Source organism: Ursus arctos, unplaced genomic scaffold (assembly GCF_023065955.2).
Source record: "Ursus arctos isolate Adak ecotype North America unplaced genomic scaffold, UrsArc2.0 scaffold_9, whole genome shotgun sequence".
NCBI classification, from domain to species: domain Eukaryota; kingdom Metazoa; phylum Chordata; class Mammalia; order Carnivora; family Ursidae; genus Ursus; species Ursus arctos.
Genome location: NW_026623111.1, coordinates 81,691,326 through 81,714,116, shown reverse-complemented (window position 1 = coordinate 81,714,116; position 22,791 = coordinate 81,691,326). Strand labels below are relative to the sequence as shown.

The 22,791-nt window shown below is 46.2% G+C and overlaps 1 protein-coding gene across 9 annotated transcripts in view; it reads right to left on the bottom strand.

Annotated features, from left to right (window-relative positions):
- LOC113249559 (uncharacterized) overlaps nt 1-22,791 on the bottom strand; it is an 83,180-nt gene that overhangs the window by 702 nt on the left and 59,687 nt on the right. For 5 of the 9 annotated variants that reach the window (XM_057309717.1, XM_057309718.1, XM_057309714.1 and 2 more), the window contains 17 exons: nt 22,360-22,579; nt 17,624-17,686; nt 12,181-12,233; nt 11,746-11,770; nt 11,057-11,121; nt 10,540-10,567; nt 9,607-9,683; nt 8,990-9,014; nt 8,287-8,351; nt 7,671-7,695; nt 6,966-7,030; nt 6,454-6,484; nt 5,502-5,578; nt 4,886-4,910; nt 4,173-4,237; nt 3,667-3,691; nt 1,759-1,847 (listed from right to left, as the gene is read on the bottom strand). In XM_057309717.1, coding sequence (XP_057165700.1) covers nt 1,774-1,847; nt 3,667-3,691; nt 4,173-4,237; nt 4,886-4,910; nt 5,502-5,578; nt 6,454-6,484; nt 6,966-7,030; nt 7,671-7,695; nt 8,287-8,351; nt 8,990-9,014; nt 9,607-9,683; nt 10,540-10,567; nt 11,057-11,121; nt 11,746-11,770; nt 12,181-12,233; nt 17,624-17,686; nt 22,360-22,402 — 831 coding nt within the window. In that variant the 5' untranslated portion in view covers nt 22,403-22,579 and the 3' untranslated portion in view covers nt 1,759-1,773. The remainder of the gene's footprint in view (nt 1-1,758; nt 1,848-3,666; nt 3,692-4,172; nt 4,238-4,885; nt 4,911-5,501; nt 5,579-6,453; nt 6,485-6,965; nt 7,031-7,670; nt 7,696-8,286; nt 8,352-8,989; nt 9,015-9,606; nt 9,684-10,539; nt 10,568-11,056; nt 11,122-11,745; nt 11,771-12,180; nt 12,234-17,623; nt 17,687-22,359; nt 22,580-22,791) is intronic. The other 4 variants (XM_057309719.1, XM_057309713.1, XM_057309720.1 and 1 more) reach the window with 2 other exon arrangements.

Sequence of the window (22,791 nt, the reverse complement as noted above, 5' to 3'; positions counted from 1 at the left end):
AACAAGGGTTTATGGAAAATGAGAAGAATTATTTTAACTGAGCAGATACAAAACAGAAAAAGAATCAAATGGGAGTCTTGACCCAATATCTTGTGTGGAAACTGCCCACTAGCCATCACAATTTGCCTGTTCTGAAAATCTTGGGGAGCTGCCTGCTTCTGAAGACTGGCTATTTCCAGAGGATCTCTGAGAAGCCTCAGTTTGAGTAGCCCTCTAATTGTGTGAAATTCTGATTTTTTAAATTATTTTATTTATTTTAGTAGAGACATGTGAAGCCAAGGGTGAACCCCCAGGAGTTACACTGCTCTGTTTTTAAACAGTACCCGAAGGGGTCCCTTCAGGGGATGTGTAAGGGCAGTTTTTCTCTGATGTCTCTTCCTGAGGTTGAAGATCATGAAGAGGCTTCCAGGAAGATTTCAGGAATGGAGGCCTGAAGCTGTTGGTGAAAACCTTGGGCACTATTACAAGAGCTCTTTGCAATATGCTGCCATGTCTGCACGTAGTAGGGTAGTGCAATCTAGTCTGGGTAGTGAAATTCCTACAGGTAAGGAACTTCCAGCTACTCATTTAGTGGGAGAGCCCGTGTGTTCCCAAGGGAATAGACTGGAGAGCCATCATCGCTAGTGCGTATTTGCACCCAGGGAGCTCACAGGTTTCTGAAAGTTTTGCTACTTTTAATGGAAGGATGAAAATGTTTTGCCCACTTGAAACAGTTTATGTCTTAAATAATGAACTGTGTTCCGGCAAAGTTGTAATTTCTTGTGAAACTCTATATTTCTTTTTGGCCAAGGTTGAGAGCAAGTAAAGAGAACCCTTTTTAGAGGCTTTTTTGTTCTCTGGACAAAGTCGGAGATCATTCACACGTTATATAAGAACTGAATTACAAGGGAAACTTAGATTTCCTTTTTCAGTCTTGATCGAGCACATGGGAAAAGGAGAGGGGCCTTCAGTGAACTCCTAGGCCATGACTGTCCAGGTATGCCACTGTTCTGTCCAGGAGAGAACAAAAAGGATATACCCTTCGGTCTCTTAGTGAAACAACTTTGGATTCAGAATTTCTTTTGGAGGCCTCAACATAGCATCCAAAATGTGCTGCCCATTGGGCTTCCTCCTTTCCGATGATGCTTCTCAAATGAATGATTTTGCTCCAATCAGGTTGTCTAGAGTTGGCCTTGAAAAGCCAAGTCATCGTTGGTGAAGTCGTGGGGAACAAGAATTCGGATTGTGATGAATGTACACATGAGCATCAGACATTTTTTTCTGGAAGAGGAGAGCGGTTAGGTTTAGAGGATTCCCAAGAGAGCTGGTGACAGTTGGTAGAAATAGAACATTTGTGCATCTCATGCCTTGGGCCCCAAAAATGACAGGGCTGAAGAGAGAGATGATAGATTTGAAGATCCAAGAACATCAAGGGCCAGGAGGAGCCCAGGTCCTGCAGGAGGAGGATCATAAAAAGCAGGAAAGAGGAACTTGGCCAAAGCTACAAAAAGGACCTTCTCAGTAAGAGAGAGGAGACGGGTGCCTGGGTGGCAAAGGCGGGTAAGCATGTGACTCCTGATTTTGGCTCAGATCGTGATCTCTGGGTCCTGGAGTCAAGTCCCATGTCAGGCTCTGCCCTCAGTGGGGATTCTGCTTTGGGGTCTCCCTCTCTCTTCCTCTGCCCCTCCCCCACTCGTGCCATCTCAGTCTCTCCCAAAATAAAATAAATAAATCTTTACAAAAAAAAAGAGTATAAAAATGAAAGAGGAAATAAATTACATGCGGATGGTGGATCTATGGGTCCGAGTCTTCGCATCCTGCAAAGTCGTCTTCCTTACGGACAACAGTGGGCATTGTCATGGCCTGGTCTTGGGAAAGGAAAGGGGACAATCAGGGTGAAGTGAGGACTCAGGCCACTGCCCCCGGGATTATGTCCCCGACCCCAAAACTCAATGCTGCCCTCAGCTCCGCAGTCCCCCCACCTCACCACCCATGGGGCCGTGATCCCTTTACCTCACTGATGAGAAAGGCGTCCAGGGTCTCTGGGCCCTTCCCAGCCCTCAGATTTCATAACTGGGACCAGGAAGCAGTGCCTGTCAGCCCATTCTTTCAAGAGGCAGCCACCGTGGTGCCCATGACTTTCTGTCCTCATGATTTCCTACCTTCCTCTGCTCCCTCCTGCCACCCTCCCTCCTCTCTCCCTGAATCATTAATTCCTTATTTCCCTTCTCCTGTCACCTCCAACAACCAGACTGTTCTCTGCAATGGGAACAGTGGAGGAACGATCATGGGTTTACTGACATGCTCCCTAGTCAATCAGTTGATCAATGAGCCAATGCAGCTAACATGGAGGCGGCTGCCATGGGCCTGGGGTGATGCTGGGCCATGAGAGTGACCATCAACTGGGCAATCAAGTAGACTGCCCCATGCCTGGGCTCATCTTGGGCACTTGATACACACTTCCTATTGATGACAGCCCGTAAGTGTCCTAGCCCAGAGAGGAGAGGAATGTGATAGTAGAGGTAATGGTACTTGTCCGAATTCCCCTAGTCTGTCAGTGGGGGGACGGGCATTCTCCAGCTGGTGTGGCCACATAAACACCAGTACCTGCAGTGTTCACCAAAGACCCTGAGACCTGGAAGGACTAGGGGAGGCCCCGAGCAGATGGATGGAAGGTCCGAGGGTGGGCCATGACCACGATGTGGGGACCAGGCCCGTCGCTGTCAGTGGAATCTGACAGGAGCAAAGATCCTGGCCCCGCTTCCCAGAGCCTCTGTCCTGGGCCCAGTCAGTCCCAGGAGACCAGCTCAGAGGGACCGTGAGAGCCAGTGTGTGCTGCCAGCCCAGCAGCCTTCACACAGGCCTCTAGAATTCCCGTCAGCCAGGGAGGGTCTCCGGGCAGCTGCATATGAGCCTCTCTCCCATGGAGCCAAGTGAAGGTCTTGCTCTGCTCCCAGTATAAGGGATGTGGTGAGGAGAAGAGAGAAATGTGCTCCAGGATGTGCCTCTCACCTCACCTCTGCAGCAGAACGCCTCGGGGAGTATTGCTCGCTATGATTGGGTTAGAGCATATGGAGGCATTTGGTTCCCAGGCATGAGCTGAGGGCCACCGCTTGGCCTCCTGTGGTCATAGGGCTATAATGTGTGCGCTGTGACGAGATTTCTTTATCTCGTCTTTTCGTTTCGTTTCTTTTCTTTTAATTTCTTTTCCTTCTTTCTTTCTTTCTTTCTTTCTTTCTTTCTTTCTTTCTTTCTTTCTTTGTTTTTTTTTTTTTTTTTGAGAATGTGGACATTGGACATTGTGCAGTGGCAGTGGGATACACCTCCTGGAGACATATGCAATCTCTCTCTCGCTTTTTCCATCTCTCTCTCTCCCTCTCTGCATCTCTCTTTCTGTCTCTGACTCTCCCTGTCTCCCACACAAAAATACAATCATATCACATAGAGCCACAAAAGAAACCCCAAACCCAAGCCTCAAGCACACACACCACACCACACACAGGGAATACAATGGCTTCCTAGGACTGTAGACACATGGACACACTTTTTCACCTGGGAAATCTCCTGTCCACCACACCCCCACAACCCAATCAGGGCGGCTCGCCAGACGGAGGATTGCAAGGATGCCCCACCTGCATTAACATCTAGAGTTTTGTCTCAGGAAGAGGCTGATTCCAGAATACGTACCGCATTCACCAGATGCTCCTGTGCCCTGCAGGTACAGAAAAGAGGACACCGTGAGGCTCAGGATATGCTACACACTGTCTGTCTGTGTGAGTTTTATTTCCCTCAATGACTTTAGGAACCCAGATGGAACACAGTGGTTGAGTCCAACGACCCCAAAGTAAGTGAACTGGATGCCTTAGGAAGTTGTTTTTCCTGGGGGACATGTCTGTCCAGTCCATTCAGGACGGTGACTACAAAATGCTTCATCCAAGCAGGAGAAAGTGTTACTGAGGGACAGGATCCTACCACAGCGTTTAGAACCATGTTTGGTGTCGCCAATGGTAAATGTCCTCTCGATCAGCTAACGGTTGGCAGAGACAACCACTCCATGCTCTCCCAAAAAGGAAAATTGTATGAGATCTATATGTATAATCTCAACTATACATTGTCTGATTTTCATCTGAATTTGATTGGAAATAAACCAAGAAAGCAATATCTGTTCCTCGGACAAAGAACTTCTAGCTCACCATGGCGAGAGGTGTGCCTCCGGCGCTGTCTCCTTTGATGGGATCCATGTCTTCCTCCAAGGCATCTAGGACACAGAGTACCCGTCAGCACATTCCTCTTGTTGCTCAAGAATATTCATGGAATGTTGCTGGATATGGACACGAGGCTGGGGTGTATGAAGCCAGCTGGTTTCCAAGCATGGACTGAAGTGCCCCTGCTGGGCCACCCACTGCAGTAAGGCTCTAAAGTGCGCAGTGTGATAACATGGCTTTGGAGAAGGGGGACATCATGCAGTATCTGTCTGACATATCTCCTGGAGAAACACCTTTCTCTCTCTCTCTCCCCCTCTGTCTCTCACTCTTTCTCAGTCATCTCTCTCTTTCTCTGTCTTTGTCCCTCTGTCTATGTCTCTCTGTCTTTCTATCTGTCTTTGTCCCTCTCTCTCTCTCTCTCTCTCTCACACACACACACTCACAATCACACCACATAGAGCCACAAATGACACCCCAACACCAAGCCTCACGCACACACACCCACACCACACACAGGGAATACAATGGCTTCCTAGGACTGTAGACACATGGACACACTTTTTCACCTGGGAAATCTCCTGTCCACCACACCCCCACAACCCAATCAGGGCGGCTCGCCAGACTGAGGATTGCAAAGATGCCCCACCTGCATTAACATCTAGAGTTTTGTCTCAGGAAGAGGCTGATTCCAGAATACGTACCGCATTCACCGGATGCTCCTGTCCCCTGCAGGTACAGAAAAGAGGACACCGTGAGGCTCAGGTCATGCTACACACTGTCTGTCTGTGTGAGCTTTATTTCCCTCAATGACTTTAGGAACCCAGATGGAACACAGTGGTTGAGTCCAACAACCACAAAGTAAGTGAACTGGATGCCTTAGGGAGTTGTTTTTCCTGGGGGACATGTCTGTCCAGTCCATTCAGGACGGTGACTACAAAATGCTTCATCCAAGCAGGAGAAAGTGTTACTGAGGGACAGGATCCTACCACAGCGTTTAGAACCACATTTGGTGTCGCCAATGGTAAATGTCCTCTCGATCAGCTAACGGTTGGCAGAGACAACCACTCAACGCTCTCCCCACCAGGGAAATTACATATGTAGAATCTCAAAAGTATATATAGCTTTTTACATAAAATCGGTATATAAAAATAATTTCATTTCCATATACAAGCAGTTGACTTTAGGAAAATGATTTTTGTTTTAGTATTATGTTCAACTCGCCAACACAGAGTATACTATCTGAATTTCATCTGAATTTGATTGGAACGAAACCCAGAAAGCAACATTTGTTCCTCGGGGATAGACAGGCGAGCTCACCTTGGCAAGAGGCAGGCCCTCCTCCTCTGTGATCCTCTGATAAAGCCAGGACCAGACAGCGCCATCATCAGTCACATCTAGAAGGACACAGAGTACCTGTCAGCATATTAGTGGTGCTGCTCAAGAAAGATGTGGGGAGGGGCGCCTGAGTGGCTCAGTCGGTGAACCATCTGCCTTCAGCTCAAGTCAGGACCGCAGGGTCCTGGGATCGAGTCCCGGATGGGGCTTCCTGCTCAGCAAGGGTCTGCCCCTCTCACCTGTTTGTGCTCTCACTCACTCTCTCTCAAATAAATAAAATCTTAAAAAAAAAAAAAAAGAATGCCTTGAGGAGTATTGCTCTCTATGAATGGGGTTAGAGCATATGGAGGCATTTGGTTCCCAGGCACGAGCTGAACGCCCTGCTGGGCCTCCCGCGGTAATAGGGCTATAATGTGTGCCCTGTGATGAGATTTCTTTATCTCGTCTTGTCTTCTCTTCTCTTCTCTTCTCTTCTCTTCTCTTTTCTTTTCTTTCTTTCTTTCTTTTTTTTTTTTTTTTGAGAATGTGGACAATGGGAATTGTGCAGTGGCAGTGGGATACACCTCCTGGAGACATATGCAATGTCTCTCTCACTCTTTCCATCTCTCCCTCTCCCTCTGTGCATCTCTCTGTCTGTGTCTGTGTCTCCCTGTCTCCCACACAATCACACACTCACAATCACACCACATAGAGCCACAAATGACACCCCAACCCCAAGCCTCATGCACACACACCCACACCACACACAGGGAATACAATGGCTTCCTAGGACTGTAGACACATGGACACACTTTTTCACCTGGGAAATCTCCTGTCCACCACACCCCCACAACCCAATCAGGGCAGCTCGCCAGACGGAGGATTGCAAAGATGCCCCACCTGCATTAACATCTAGAGTTTTATCTAAGGAAGAGGCTGATACCAGAATACGTACCACTCTCGCTGGTGGTGGTTGATGGTGTCACCTGCAGGTACAGAAAAGAGGACACCGTGAGGCTCAGGTCATGCTACACACTGTCTGTCTGCATGAGCTTTATTTCCCTCAATGACTTTAGGAACCCAGATGGAACACAGTGGTTGAGTCCAATGACCCCAAAGTAAGTGAACTGGATGCCTTAGGAAGTTGTTTTTCCTGGGGGACATGTCTGTCCAGTCCATTCAGGACGGTGACTACAAAATGCTTCATCCAAGCAGGAGAAAGTGTTACTGAGGGACAGGATCCTACCACAGCGTTTAGAACCATGTTTGGTGTCGCCAATGGTAAATGTCCTCTCGATCAGCTAACGGTTGGCAGAGACAACCACTCCATGCTCTCCCAAAAAGAAACATTATATGAGATCTATATGTATAATCCCAAATATACATTGTCTGATTTTCATCTGAATTTGATTGGAAAGAAACCAAGAAAGCAATATCTGTTCCTCGGACAAAGAACTTCTAGCTCACCATGGCGAGAGGTGTGCCTCCGGCGCTGTCTCCTTTGATGGGATCCATGTCTTCCTCCAAGGCATCTAGGACACAGAGTACCCGTCAGCACATTCCTCTTGTTGCTCAAGAATATTCATGGAATGTTGCTGGATATGGACACGAGGCTGGGGTGTATGGAGCCTGCTGGTTTTGAAGCATGGACTGAAGTGCCCCTGCTGGGCCACCCACTGCAGTAAGGCTCTAAATTGCGCAGTGTGATAACATGGCTTTGGAGAAGGGGGACATCATGCAGTATCTGTCTGACATATCTCCTGGAGAAACACCTTTCTCTCTCTCTCTCCCCCTCTCTGTCTCTTTCTCGGTCATCTCTCTCTTTCTCTGTCTTTGTCCCTCTGTCTATGTCTCTCTGTCTTTCTATCTGTCTTTGTCCCTCTCTCTCTCTCTCACACACACATACACACTCACAATCACACCACATAGAGCCACAAATGACACCCCAACACCAAGCCTCACGCACACACACCCACACCACACACAGGGAATACAATGGCTTCCTAGGACTGTAGACACATGGACACACTTTTTCACCTGGGAAATCTCCTGTCCACCACACCCCCACAACCCAATCAGGGCGGCTCGCCAGACTGAGGATTGCAAAGATGCCCCACCTGCATTAACATCTAGAGTTTTGTCTCAGGAAGAGGCTGATTCCAGAATACGTACCGCATTCACCGGATGCTCCTGTCCCCTGCAGGTACAGAAAAGAGGACACCGTGAGGCTCAGGTCATGCTACACACTGTCTGTCTGTGTGAGCTTTATTTCCCTCAATGACTTTAGGAACCCAGATGGAACACAGTGGTTGAGTCCAACGACCCCAAAGTAAGTGAACTGGATGCCTTAGGGAGTTGTTTTTCCTGGGGGACATGTCTGTCCAGTCCATTCAGGACGGTGACTACAAAATGCTTCATCCAAGCAGGAGAAAGTGTTACTGAGGGACAGGATCCTACCACAGCGTTTAGAACCACGTTTGGTGTCGCCAATGCTAAATGTCCTCTCGAATCAGCTAACGGTGGGCAGAGACAACCACTCAACGCTCTCCCCACCAGGGAAATTACATATGTAGAATCTCAAAAGTATATATAGCTTTTTACATAAAATCTATATATAAAAATATTTTCATTTCCATATACAAGCAGTTGACATTAGGAAAATGATTTTTGTTTTAGTATTATGTTCAATTCGCCTCACAGAGTATACTGTCTGAATTTCATCTGAATTTGATTGGAAAGAAACCAAGAAAGCAACATCTGTTCCTCGGACAAAGAACTTCTAGCTCACCATGGCGAGAGGTGTGCCTCCGGCGCTGTCTCCTTTGATGGGATCCATGTCTTCCTCCAAGGCATCTAGGACACAGAGTACCCGTCAGCACATTCCTCTTGTTGCTCAAGAATATTCATGGAATGTTGCTGGATACGGACACGAGGCTGGGGTGTATGGAGCCTGCTGGTTTTGAAGCATGGACTGAAGTGCCCCTGCTGGGCCACCCACTGCAGTAAGGCTCTAAAGTGCGCAGTGTGATAACATGGCTTTGGAGAAGGGGGACATCATGCAGTATCTGTCTGACATATCTCCTGGAGAAACACCTTTCTCTCTCTCTCTCCCCCTCTGTCTCTCACTCTTTCTCAGTCATCTCTCTCTTTCTCTGTCTTTGTCCCTCTGTCTATGTCTCTCTGTCTTTCTGTCTTTGTCCCTCTCTCTCTCTCTCTCTCACACACACACACTCACAATCACACCACATAGAGCCACAAAAGACACCCCAACCCCAAGCCTCACGCACACACACCCACACCACACACAGGGAATACAATGGCTTCCTAGGACTGTAGACACATGGACACACTTTTTCACCTGGGAAATCTCCTGTCCACCACACCCCCACAACCCAATCAGGGCAGCTCGCCAGACAGGATTGCAAGGATGCCCCACCTGCATTAACATCTAGAGTTTTGTCTCAGGAAGAGGCTGATTCCAGAATACGTACCGCATTCACCGGATGCTCCTGTCCCCTGCAGGTACAGAAAAGAGGACACCGTGAGGCTCAGGTCATGCTGCACACTGTCTGTCTGTGTGAGCTTTATTTCCCTCAATGACTTTAGGAACCCAGATGGAACACAGTGGTTGAGTCCAATGACCCCAAAGTAAGTGAACTGGATGCCTTAGGAAGTTGTTTTTCCTGGGGGACATGTCTGTCCAGTCCATTCAGGACGGTGACTACAAAATGCTTCATCCAAGCAGGAGAAAGTGTTACTGAGGGACAGGATCCTACCACAGCGTTTAGAACCACATTTGGTGTCGCCAATGGTAAACGTCCTCTCGAATCAGCTAACGGTTGGCAGAGACAACCACTCAACGCTCTCCCCACCAGGGAAATTACATATGTAGAATCTCAAAAGTATATATAGCTTTTTACATAAAATCGGTATATAAAAATATTTTCATTTCCATATACAAGCAGTTGACATTAGGAAAATGATTTTTGTTTTAGTATTATGTTCAATTCGCCAACACAGAGTATACTATCTGAATTTCATCTGAATTTGATTGGAACGAAACCCAGAAAGCAACATTTGTTCCTCGGGGATAGACAGGCGAGCTCACCTTGGCAAGAGGCAGGCCCTCCTCCTCTGTGATCCTCTGATAAAGCCAGGACCAGACAGCGCCATCATCAGTCACATCTAGAAGAACACAGAGTACCTATCAGCGTATTGGTGGTGCTGCTCAAGAAAGATGCGGGGAGGGGCGCCTGAGTGGCTCAGTCGGTGAACCATCTGCCTTCAGCTCAAGTCAGGACCGCAGGGTCCTGGGATCGAGTCCCGGATGGGGCTTCCTGCTCAGCAAGGGTCTGCCCCTCTCACCTGTTTGTGCTCTCACTCACTCTCTCTCAAATAAATAAAATCTTAAAAAAAAAAAAAAAGAATGCCTCGAGGTGTATTGCTCTCTATGAATGGGGTTAGAGCATATGGAGGCATTTGGTTCCCAGGCATGAGCTGAACGCCCCGCTGGGCCTCCCGCGGTAATAGGGCTATAATGTGTGCCCTGTGATGAGATTTCTTTATCTCGTCTTGTCTTTTCTTCTCTTTTCTTTTCTTTCTTTCTTTCTTTCTTTTTTTTTTTTTGAGAATGTGGACAATGGGAATTGTGCAGTGGCAGTGGGATACACCTCCTGGAGACATATGCAATGTCTCTCTCACTCTTTCCATCTCTCCCTCTCCCTCTGTGCATTTCTCTGTCTGTGTCTGTGTCTCCCTGTCTCCCACACAATCACACACTCACAATCACACCACATAGAGCCACAAATGACACCCCAACCCCAAGCCTCATGCACACACACCCACACCACACACAGGGAATACAATGGCTTCCTAGGACTGTAGACACATGGACACACTTTTTCACCTGGGAAATCTCCTGTCCACCACACCCCCACAACCCAATCAGGGCAGCTCGCCAGACTGAGGATTGCAAGGATGCCCCACCTGCATTAACGTCTAGAGTTTTATCTCAGGAAGAGGCTGATTCCAGAATACGTACCGCTCTCGCTGGTGGTTGAAGGTGTCACCTGCAGGTACAGAAAAGAGGACACCGTGAGGCTCAGGTCATGCTACACACTGTCTGTCTGTCTGTCTGCATGAGCTTTATTTCCCTCAATGACTTTAGGAACCCAGATGGAACACAGTGGTTGAGTCCAATGACCCCAAAGTAAGTGAACTGGATGCCTTAGGAAGTTGTTTTTCCTGGGGGACATGTCTGTCCAGTCCATTCAGGACGGTGACTACAAAATGCTTCATCCAAGCAGGAGAAAGTGTTACTGAGGGACAGGATCCTACCACAGCGTTTAGAACCATGTTTGGTGTCGCCAATGGTAAATGTCCTCTCGATCAGCTAACGGTTGGCAGAGACAACCACTCCATGCTCTCCCAAAAAGGAAAATTGTATGAGATCTATATGTATAATCCCAAATATACATTGTCTGATTTTCATCTGAATTTGATTGGAAAGAAACCAAGAAAGCAACATCTGTTCCTCGGACAAAGAACTTCTAGCTCACCATGGCGAGAGGTGTGCCTCCGGCGCTGTCTCCTTTGATGGGATCCATGTCTTCCTCCAAGGCATCTAGGACACAGAGTACCCGTCAGCACATTCCTCTTGTTGCTCAAGAATATTCATGGAATGTTGCTTGATATGGACACAAGGCTGGGGTGTATGGAGCCAGCTGGTTTCCAAGCATGGACTGAAAAGCCCCTGCTGGGCCACCCACCGCAGTAAGGCTCTAAATTGCGCAGTGTGATAACATGGCTTTGGAGAAGGGTGACATCATGCAGTATCTGTCTGACATATCTCCTGGAGAAACACCTTTCTCTCTCTCTCTCTCTGTCTCTCTATGTTTCTGTCTTCTCTCTCTCTGTCTCTGTCTTTGTCTCTCTTTCTCTTGCTCTCTCTCTCTCTCTCTCACACACACACACACTCACAATCACACTACACAAGACACCTAACCCCCAAGCCTCATGCACACACACCCACACCACCCAGGGGGAATGCATTGGTTTCCTAGGACTGGAGACACATGCACATAGTTTCTCACCTGGAGTCTGCTTTTCCCCACACTCCCAAGCCTCAGTCCTACCAGGAACCTGGAATCAGATGGCTCTCCAGACTGAGGACAGTGAGGACATCCCCCCAACCTGCCTTACCATCTAGAGTTTTTCCTCAGCAAGGGACTGATTCCAGAATACGTACCACCTCCACATGGTTCTGGGGCCACCTGCATTTACAGAAAAGAACACACCCTGAGGGTCAGGTCATATGCATACTGTGTCATCACCGGTTCTCTTGGTGACTATTGAAAACCAAATGAGAAACAGCAGGAAAGACAAAGGCCTGGAAAGGAAGCACAGTGTGCACCCATGGAAAAGGCATGAGCTTTTCCTGGGGGATGGATCTTTCAAATTCCCTGAAGCACAATTACAAAACTCTTAATTCAGGGAGGAAAAGCCGCTTCTGAGTAAAAGGTCCCCTACCACACAGTTTACAACCTCCCCTCCCAACACCCCAAGAAAATGGTACCTCACGTCTAAAAACTACACTGTCATGTTGTCATAGCTGAACTCACTTCAAAAAGACGAAACTCAAGTAAGAAACATTTCTTTCTCAGGCAAAGACAGCCAAGCTTACCCTCGATGTGTTGGGCCATGATGCTTTCTTGCCAAGGTCCTCCTTGGTAGACTCTGAAAGGACACAGAGTAAGTGTCAGTCCATTGTTGGTCCTACTCAGGAATTACTCTGTGATCACTGTTGATATGGACACGGGACAAGACTGTATGGGAGTGACTGGTTAAGAAGCATGGGCTGAGCTGCTGGGCCATTCTCCTTGGTGGGTGAGGAAAAGCAAACAAGAGGATGAGAAAACAAAGGAGAAACAGACCTTTGACTTTCTAGCTTAAGGCAACCTGGTCGATGTGAGTCAGTTAGTCTACAAATAGGTCGCCTGGTTGCACACTGTGGTGTCGTGAGGGAGCCCCACCCCTCCCTCTGCCCGTAGCGAAGTCTATTTGTTCTGCCAGGACGAAGCTCCTCCAACTGGCCATCCGAATGGGAGACAGACTAGAGGACACAGAGTACCTTCCCGCCACGGTGCTCTATCTCATGAATGACTCAGAGAGCTCTGCTTGACTTGAACGACAGAACAGTGGAGATGGCTGTGGTTGGTTAAACAGCATGCAGTTGCCAATGGCAAGATTTGATTCCTTCTGATGGTTGAGTAATTTACAGTGTATCTATATTACAAACTGAGGGCTGCTGAAGGGGGGGTTGGTGAGGGATGTGGTTGGTTTAACAGCATGCACTTGCCAATGACAAGATTTGAGTCCTTCAACAGTTGAGTAATATTCCCATATATCTAGAGAACACACTGAGGCTGCTGAAGTCGGGGGATGGGGTAATTGGGTGATGGGCCTTAAGGAGGGCACTTGATGGAATGACAATTGGCTGTTACCGCAACAGATGAACCACTAAGTTCTACCCCTGAAACTACTAATACAGTATATGTTACCTAATTTGAATTTACATTAAAAAAGAAAAGCCTGCAGTTGGCTATTGGTGAGCCCCCTTCTTCATGGAAGGAGATGCAGAGAACAGAAGCAGCAAAGAAGGGAGAAACAGAGTCCTGGCTTTGCCATTGAAGGCAAAGGTACACCTGAAACGAACGGAATATTGTGTGTCAACTCAACTACTTCCATTCAAAAATAATGATGAAAAATAAAGACACCCTAAAAACAGAAGATAGTCCAAAAATTTAAAAATATGAAATAAATAAAAATAACATCATTAACCTTATGGTATTTTTCTGCCCAGTGTGTGTCTCATGTATGTGTACACTGAGTCGGGTGGCTCTCCGTGCTAGCAGTAGTCATCCACTAATGGGATGGTCCTTTACAGTGGGAAGCCTGGGTTCCTCCTGATGTCCTCTACCCCATCTCTGTAAGAGAGGTGCAGGAAAAAGAGTGGACCCTGGGTTAGTAACCAAATGTTACTTGGAGTTCTTATTTGTCCTTGTTGCTTGGGTGTGTCATTGCCAGCACTGGAGGCTTTCTGGGGCTCAGGGGGATCATGCAATCAAAGAGCATTAAACTATCTCTTGATTCCCGTTTGGGGCCAGCCGCTGAGAAGTGACCCAACACTGAGAGAGATTTACCAGGTTTTTCAATGTTGTGCCTCCCAGTCTCAAAATCTGTGAGCTGGACAGACAGTTTGGACCTTCTGTGTGCTTTTCACACTAAGGGCTATGCCCAAGTCTGCCCTCCATGTGACCACTGAGGCCACCTCATAATGGTAGACAGTACTTGGGATCTCTGTAGACTCATGCAGTTCAGATATATACACAGGCCTTGGAAAGATCCTGCATGGTTTCTGTTGAACCCATGGCTCAGAGCTATGCTTGTCAGTGTGGAAGTGCAGTTCAGTATCTCAGAGTAGCAGCATGGGCCCAGCCATCTGGGTGCACATTTTGGCATTTCCACTTAAGAGCTTGTGTGCTTGGGCGCATTCAGCTCTGTGCCTTAGTTTCTCCATCTGAAGAGTGCCCTTAGCAAGCAAAGTACACTGCATTGGTGGTGAGGGTTGAATGGTTAGTGTAAGTAAAGCATGCCATGAAAATGCTCAGGAAGATTCCTTGGAGGTGAAATGTCTCATCTGAGATGCCATAACTCCACAAAACTCAGAGCTGCAGTCAAACTCTGCTGTCCAAGCTCCCAGGCCAGTGCTTTCCCCATGACACACACCTGCTTTGCCTAAAAAGGACTCCTTTATGTTAAGCCAGACCCGGTGCTTAAGGAGTCACATAAAGGTCTCAGAAATGCTTTTGCTGACTGCCTGAGGACACACTAAGTGGCCATTTCCCAAAATAATGTGCATGATGCTCCCAGAATGAATTAGTTGCCTGACCTGACAGCTATCTGGTCCAACACGACGAACACCGGTTGACTGGTGGGAGAGAGCTTATGTACCTAACATACTCGTGTTCTACAACGTGTGAAACTCTATCATCTTGTGTGATTTCTTCCTCCTACACGTGAGCACCTCAAGCTAAGACCTCTTGCCCAGTCATGCAAAAGACCAGAGCTTCGCCTTTGCACAGCGCGCTGGATGCAGACTCAGGGGACCTGACCTGTGCATTACCTCACAACCACATGAATAGAGGCTCATGCTTTTCTAAAACTGGAGCTCTATGTGCACAAGGATGCAATTGTCTACATACAGAAATTCATATGTCTCCATCTCAAAACGTTACCTTTTCTTTTTTCTATGTTACTAACTCCCTATGTACATGCATATCTATCCATCTCTGTCAATGGGTTTCTTGGTCTGTCATGGTGTGTGAAACGCTGGATACTCAATGGATATATGTAAAAACACATATATTCTCTATTTTCACTAGTCCATACCTCTGGGAGGGTAACACATTGAGTGAAAGCATATGGCTGATATTTTGTAAACCTCTAACTTAGGATAACAGCCAATGTAAAAGGTGGAACGTCAAAGAAAACGTGTGTTTTGCTACGTAAGCTGATATCTAGACACAGGCTTCTCGGCTGTTTTTGGAGACCTGGTTATATGAATGGAAGCAGCGTGTGCCCAAATATCTTGAAGTCAAGACACATTTCAGGAGAAGGGAGATTGAAGGCACATGAAGACAAAAGTAGAGGGCTCCACATGCAAGGATCATGGCAATCACTGTCCATCCTACGAACAAGAAAAAGCCTGAAGACACTGAAAAGTCAACCACTCTCGGATCCATGGAGAGGGGAGGACACAGGACAAACCCTGGCCCTGAGGAGACAGGAAAGGGAACACAGGGAATCCAGGTTTCCTGGAGCACAGACTCTCTAGCAGAATATACTGTTTCTCCAGCTCACCTGGAACATTCAGCAAGAGACCACATGCTGGGCCATAAAACACACCTCAACACATCTCAAAGAGTAGAAGCAATACAACAGCTGCTCTCAGACCTCTATGAAATTAAACTAGAGCTCAACCACAGCAAGAAATCTTGGGAAATCCCCAAATAGCTGGAGACTTAAAAAATGGTCAAAGAGGAAGTTTCAAGAGAAGCTTGAAAAGATTTTGAACTAAACGAAATGAAAACATATGTTGACAAAAATGTATGCAAAGGCAGTGCTTGGGAGAATTTATACTACTGAATGTCATTGTGTTGGAAAGTAAGAAAGATTCAAAGTGAATAGGCTTCCTCCTTAGAAAACAAGGCAAAAAAGAGTCATGTCATATAAAGCAAGTAAGAGAAAAAATATATATAATTGCAGATACCAATGAAATGGAACACAAAAAACTCTCAGACAAAATCAACCAAACCAAGACAAAAGCTGGTTCTTTGTAAATATCAGTAAAATGGATAAAGCTCTAGCCTGACTAACCATGAAGAAAGAGGGAAGACACACACTAACATCAGATGAAAGAGGAGACGTCACATTGAAAGGATTCTAAAGGAATACATGGAAAAATTCTAGGATTCCTGAAAGGAAAGAGGCCAATTCCTTCAAAGTCACAAAACTACCAAAACCCACTGAAAGGAAATAGATGATCTGAACAGGCAGGTATCAAAGACATTTAACCGATAGTTAATACATTTCCCAGAAAGGAAGAGCCGGCCCCAGATGGTTTGACTGGTGAATCCTATCAAATCTTACAAAGCAAAAAACAGTCTTGCTGTGTCATCCAGCCATCTCACTCCTAGGTATTTACCCAGTTGAGTTGAAAAATGTGTCCACATGAAAACTGGCCCAGGAGTGCTTCTATCGGCTTGATTTATGAACACCAAATCTAGAGGCGACTAAGCTGTCCTACACCAGGTGAACGGAGAAACAACCAGCAATACACCCTTACGATGCAATACGATTTTGTAATAAACAGAGCTGAGCTACTGGAGCACATAGCTGGCTCACTCAGTTAAGCATCCAACTCTTGATTTTGGCTCAGGTCATGTTCTCAGGGGCATGATATCCAGCCCCACGTCAGATGGGTTCCCTGCTGAGCGTGGAGGCTCCTGAAGATTCTCTCTCCGTCTTGCTCTGCCCCTCCCCACACACTTCCACTCTCTCTCTCAAACAATAATAAAAAAGAGATTAAAAAAATAATTGAGCTATCAAGTCACAAAAAGACATTGATGAATGTGAACTGTATAGATAAAAGTGAAAGAAGTCAGTCTGGAAAAGCAACATGCTTTACGGTTCCAACTAGATGACATTCTGGAGAAAGGAAAGCTATAGAGATGACAAAAGGTCAATGGTTGTTAAGATTTCTAGAGAAAGTGCAAAGGCATGAATAGGTTAAACACAGGATTTTCAAGGCAATGAAGTTACTCTGTACATGGTGGATACACGACTTTACGCATTTGTCAAAACCCATACTCCTGCACAACACAGAGCAGACCTTCCTAGCGATGCTGGCCTTCAATGAGTATTAATATCGTTACACTGGTTTGTGATTCGTGACATGTGTTCCACACTGATGAAGCTTTTAAGGATTGTGGAAATTGTGCGCCAAGGAATAAGGGTGATAGGGAAACTTTTTATATTATCTGTTCAATTATTATCTTAATCTAAACCTATTCGAAGTAATAACGTCTATTCATTAAAAATAATAAAAGATCTATTTTTCCTAATATTTAACAACAGACTAATGTCCATTCGTTAGCTTCACTATACCTACCGTGAAATGTGAACAGACTTGAGTTGCAAATGCCATTTGACTCCTGTGGTTATAAACTAATGAGTGGCCAGCTAAATTAAAATTTTCACATGTGAAACAAAAATAATATGGCTTGGCATTTTTGTCTTAAATATGGGACACTGAAAACTAGTGTAATGATTCTTCATCTTCTTTTTTCTTTTAGAGACAAAGAGAGAGTGTGAGCAGGGGAGGGGCATAGGGAAAGGGAGAGAGAATCTGAAGCAGGCTCCATACCCAGCATGGAGCCCAACACGGGGCTCAGTCTCATGACCCTGACATCATGACCTGGGCCAAAATCAAGAGTTGGACACCACCCAGGTGCCCCTAGAATAATTATTCTTGAATCAACTTAATGAATGAATTTCCACGGTACCTTCAACAGGGTCAGAAGTGGGGTGAACCTTCGGCTTTATTCTCCTGGCCAGCTTCCGGAGACCTAGAGAAAATATGGATGTTTTTTTCACTTTTGTTTTTTGTTTTCTCAGAGACCGTGAGAAATGCATGACAACAGAAAGAGCTGTTGACATCTTGTTATCAGAAGACCATAGAAAAAGGGATGATAAATTCATCAGAGTTCAAACTTTTGATCCCATGGTTCATCATTTGCCTAGCAAAGCCACCTGAGTCAGAGAGGGCTTTAGGAAGGTCTTAGGGTTCATATAGCCTTCAAATACCCCACAGAGAATGTAAACTGATGTAGTCACTATGAAAACACAATATGGGACTTCATCAAAAAAATTCACAAAAGAACTACCATTACACCCAGCAATCCCACTCTTGGATAAGAAATCCATTTGAATTCAAGTCTAGATTTCAGAGAAATATCTGCCTATGTTCGGCAGCACTATTTACCAAAGCCAAGCTATAGAGACTACTTAATGTTGAGTGGGGGAGCCGGGACAGGAATGGAGTTGGTTCCTTGGGGAGAGAGGTCCCGGAACACCTGACACCTGCCCAGACACCTGAGATCAAGCCCTGCAGCCCTGAACCAGGGCTCCCTCATCTCTTTCTCATATCCTCCAGCCCCAAGTTGTCTGTGGGAGACAGTGGATGCCCTGGGGGAGGTGCCTGAGCCAACAGCAAAGTCCAAATCCTAGCTCACCTTCGCACATCTAGGTTTCAACCCCTGACCCAGAACACAGTGCAGATGCCCCTTGACAAGCCCCTCTGAAGGGCCAGGGGAAGCCCAACTGTGGCCAACCTCCCACAGCATTCACCCTACTAGCTGTCTGATGTGGAGCCTTCCCCGGGACCAGTTGAGCACCCTCAGAGACCAGTGGTCTGCGGGGCTCCCAAGCTGATTCAGAACCCAGGAATTTCCAAACTAATTGTCACATGACAGCTCTACCAAGAATTAGCTTCCCTTCAACTGACCAACCCTGGCTGAGCAGTTCCTGTGAATTAACTGGGAAAATGGCCACCTGGGCTAGTGCTTTGCTGGTTTAATAAATTAAGCCTATGACCTCTAGTATCTCACTGGTATTGATCTAAGTAAGTCTCCAAACTGCCTGGGCTAAGGCCTGGCTAAGAGTGAACCGGGACTGCACTGGCTCTGAATGGGCACCTTCCCTGTTCCTTCCTTCCTCCCCCAGATCCAGTCTTTATAGACTCCCCATCCTTCTCTAGACCCTGCAGTGGCAGGGGACCAAGCCCCACCTCCTTTGAGAGGGACCCCTCAGGGGCGCCTGTGTGGCTTACTGGGTCACGTGTCTGACCTGGCTCAGGTCATGATCTCAGGGTCCTGGGATCGAGCCAGGCCTCTGTTTCTGCACTCAGCTTGGTGCCTGCTTGTCCCTCTTCTCCCTCCCCCCACCACATTCCCCCTTACTCACCGCTTCTGCTCTCTCATTCTCTCTCAAATAAAATCTTTTTTTAAAAAAAAAATCAGGGAATATACAAAGGACACATAGAGAGGGACCCTTCCATACCCACACCCTGGAGAAGCTCCCCCATCACGACTCTCCGTAAGGATCACCCAGACCTGCTTTTGCATTTAAATCTATCATCTGCTGTATACTATTTTGCACGTGATAATAAGCAACCTTTTATTGAGAGACTTAGATTCAGATCTAAGCACGACTTTCTGTTGCATTTCATCTCACATCCTTTGTGAGGAAGCTCATCAATTGTTGACGATTTGTCAATAATGAAGTTCTATCATTGAAAACCAACCACCATTATTCATTTGATGCTGTTTGACTTCTAGTCTTGCTTTGCAAGGCTATGTGTATATAGTCATGAAGCATGGCCTCTCTCCATGCTTGCACTTACTAGCCAACAATGGGAGAGCTCCGGAAGGAGCAAAGGCCCCCACTGGAGCATGGACACTCCCTGGCCCAGCTGGACAAGTGCGTCCAAACAAGGATGGTGGACAGCAGGCTGTTACAAGTGTTTGAGTTCTTGTAGGTCACTGTCCCTAAAGTGTGAAGTTCATGGCATTCAAGCATTTTTTTAGGGCTCATGGGGAGAATGTTATCAAATCTACAACACTATGTCCCCGATTCTTTTCTGTTTTTAAAATAGGCTCCATGCCCAACATGGGGACTGAACTCATGACCCTGAGATCAAGAGTCAAATGCTCCACTGGCGGAGCCAGCCAGGCACCGCCCAGCATGCTCCCTATTCTTATTCTATTTGTGCCATGCCCTGAAGAGTGACCATGCCATGACATTGATTGGCCAGGCACTGACCAGCTCTGGACAGAAGGTTAATCATGAACTGGTTCTTTGAGTCTTATTTTTCCTTGTCCCAGGAGTGTCCCTAAGCTCACAGGATTTCGGCATGACTAGGGCTTACTCATACTGACAATGCCATCAAATACCATGAAAGGGTCTCCTCCATTCTGACCAGATTGAGGTGAGGTGCTGAGGAGTAGCCCAGCGTTCAGAGTTTGACTGGCTTGTCCTAAACGGTGCCTCCAAACCCTCAGAATCTTTGAACTGAACACAATCATGGCTTCAAATGAACCAGGCTTTCTATGTCCTTTTCAGATGAATGACTATGGCAAGATCTGGACTTCTATGGCTCAAGAGCTTCCCTGGGCTATGTGACCACCGAGCTGACCTCATAATGACAAACAGTGTTTGGGATTCCCCTTGGTTCAGGGAATTCCTGACATCCACGCAGATGCTAAAGCTTCTTTGCACAGTAACTACTGATCCCTTGGCTGAGTCATAAGTGCAGTTCGGTTCAGTACTTAGAGCACAAGCACTGGACTGCAGGCCTGGGTTCACCTCCTGGCTCCTTTACTTAGAGGAGTTCATGAACCTGGTCACATTCATCTCTGTGCCTCCGTTCCTCCACCTGAGGAATAGGGAGAGGAAACAAATCATCGCATAAGTGTGTGATGAGCATTGAATGAATGAACACCTGTCACATGGCCAGAAAGGTGAATTAGAGGGTCTAGATCTTGTTTGAGATCTCACAATTTCACAAGTTCCAGAGCTGGATTCAAATCTGGGAGTCTGAGTTCCCAGACCATTGCTCTGTGACACACAGCTGCTTTGCCTAAATACAAGCATTTTACCCCAACACGATTTCCTTTGGACAGAATCAGAGGCAAACAACAACAACAACAACAACAACAACAACAACAACAACAAGAGCAACAACAACAAAAAGCAAACGAGCAAACCTATTGCTGTCTCCCTGAATCCACTCTCTGGGGCCCTTGTCCACAAATATCCATGACTGTTCTCTAGAATGTTCCAGTTGCCTGTCTTAAGGTCAGCAGATCAAATGAGATGAATCCCAGTGTAAAGGAAGGGAGGGTCACTGTTACAAAGTCTTGTGTTTTCAAACATGTGAAACAATGCCATCTTGCATTACTTATTCCTCACACAAATAGAAGTGCCTCCAAACAAACTAGGAGTTCCTGAGACCCTTGTCAACTCATAGAAAAAAAAACATAGCTTAGCTTTTGGGAAGAGATCTGGATGAAAGTTCAGGAGAATGAAGAAACACATTACATCAAAACCACTTTAATGTAGACACGTTCTGTTTTCAAGCTACAATCCTATGTGCAAATGTATGCAATCATCTCTATATACATATATACTTATATATATAATGTGTGTGTCTCTGTTCTTGTGTCTACATCACCTATTTTTCTTTGTGCATCACTAATAATCTGTGTACTTGGTTATCGATCACTCATTAACTTGATCCATCAACCAGTTACCCATCTTTCACCATACATTAAAGGCCGGCTATTCATTGCATCACCGAGAAAAAAAGGTCATGCTATTGTCACCATACTTACGTCTGGGGTGCTGAATGGGATGGGTGGTAGCATACCATTGAAATCTCTAGAAAATGTCATTTTGGATAACACCCAAAGTTCTTAGAAATGGAAATGTGTGTTTGGGGGTCATAAATTGAAACGTAGACTCTCATATTCTGAGGATCTCTTTGGGACAACTATTGATAGGAATGAACCCACATGTCCCCCAAATCCTGAAATCCATACCCCTTTGGGGATGAAAGGTACAGGGCAGACATTGTAAGACACTGAGAAAACAATGATAAATGTCCTCCATATAAACCTTTCTGGGTTCACTCTAAATTTCAAAAATGCATAATGTGAATATAGAATTTAGGATGCTTAAAAAAACTTAAACGAGGGGCGCCTGGGTGGCACAGCGGTTAAGTGTCTGCCTTCGGCTCAGGGCATGATCCCGGCGTTATAGGATCGAGCCCCACATCAGGCTCTTCTGCTATGAGCCTGCTTCTTCCTCTCCCACTCCCCCTGCTTGTGTTCCCTCTCTCTCTGGCTGTCTCTATCTCTGTCGAATAAATAAATAAAATCTAAAAAAAAAAAAAACTTGAACATAGACACTGCCGTATTTTTCCCCCTTGAGAACCTAGGGGTGACAAGTGAGGGGTGCAGGATATCATAGGAAGTAGTCAGTTGTTCTCCATGGAGGACAAAAACCAAGGCTGCTAGCTCAGTAGAACCACCAACAGTAGAAATCAAAGGATAAAACAAAACTATAAAACATATGTAGATGAAATTGGGAGAGAGGAAATTTTCAATGATGAGAAAAATGGTTTGAGAAAGAGTGAACTGAGTCATAGCAAACAGCATTCAGAAGATCATTATGAACATACCATCACAGCAGGAACCACAGCAGTAACCACAGCAATTTCCCATTCTGAGTTGGAGCAGCAGAGCAAACACCAATCCGCAGGAATGGGTCAGCTCAAAGAGTCCCAGCTGGAAAGGACAGCAGAGGTGTGGCTCAAGTCACCATGGCGATGGTGTCATCATAGACCTTTCAGAGTCAATGCAGCTGCACAGCGGCCAACTTCTGGTGTCAACAGGGCCTGTCTTCACAGACAAGGGGGGCATGGGAGAGTAAATGCTTTGTTTCAAAAGTTGAACCCCAGTCTCAAACATTCTCCCTCTTTTTTTTTGAAAATAAATGACATGAAGGGGGATGACCTGCCACCCCCCCAAATAGAGTCACTAGCCAAACTTCAGGGTGAAGAGGGAAAAGAAAAACAGATTGAGAATAAATAGAGGTCCCACTCTTGATTTAA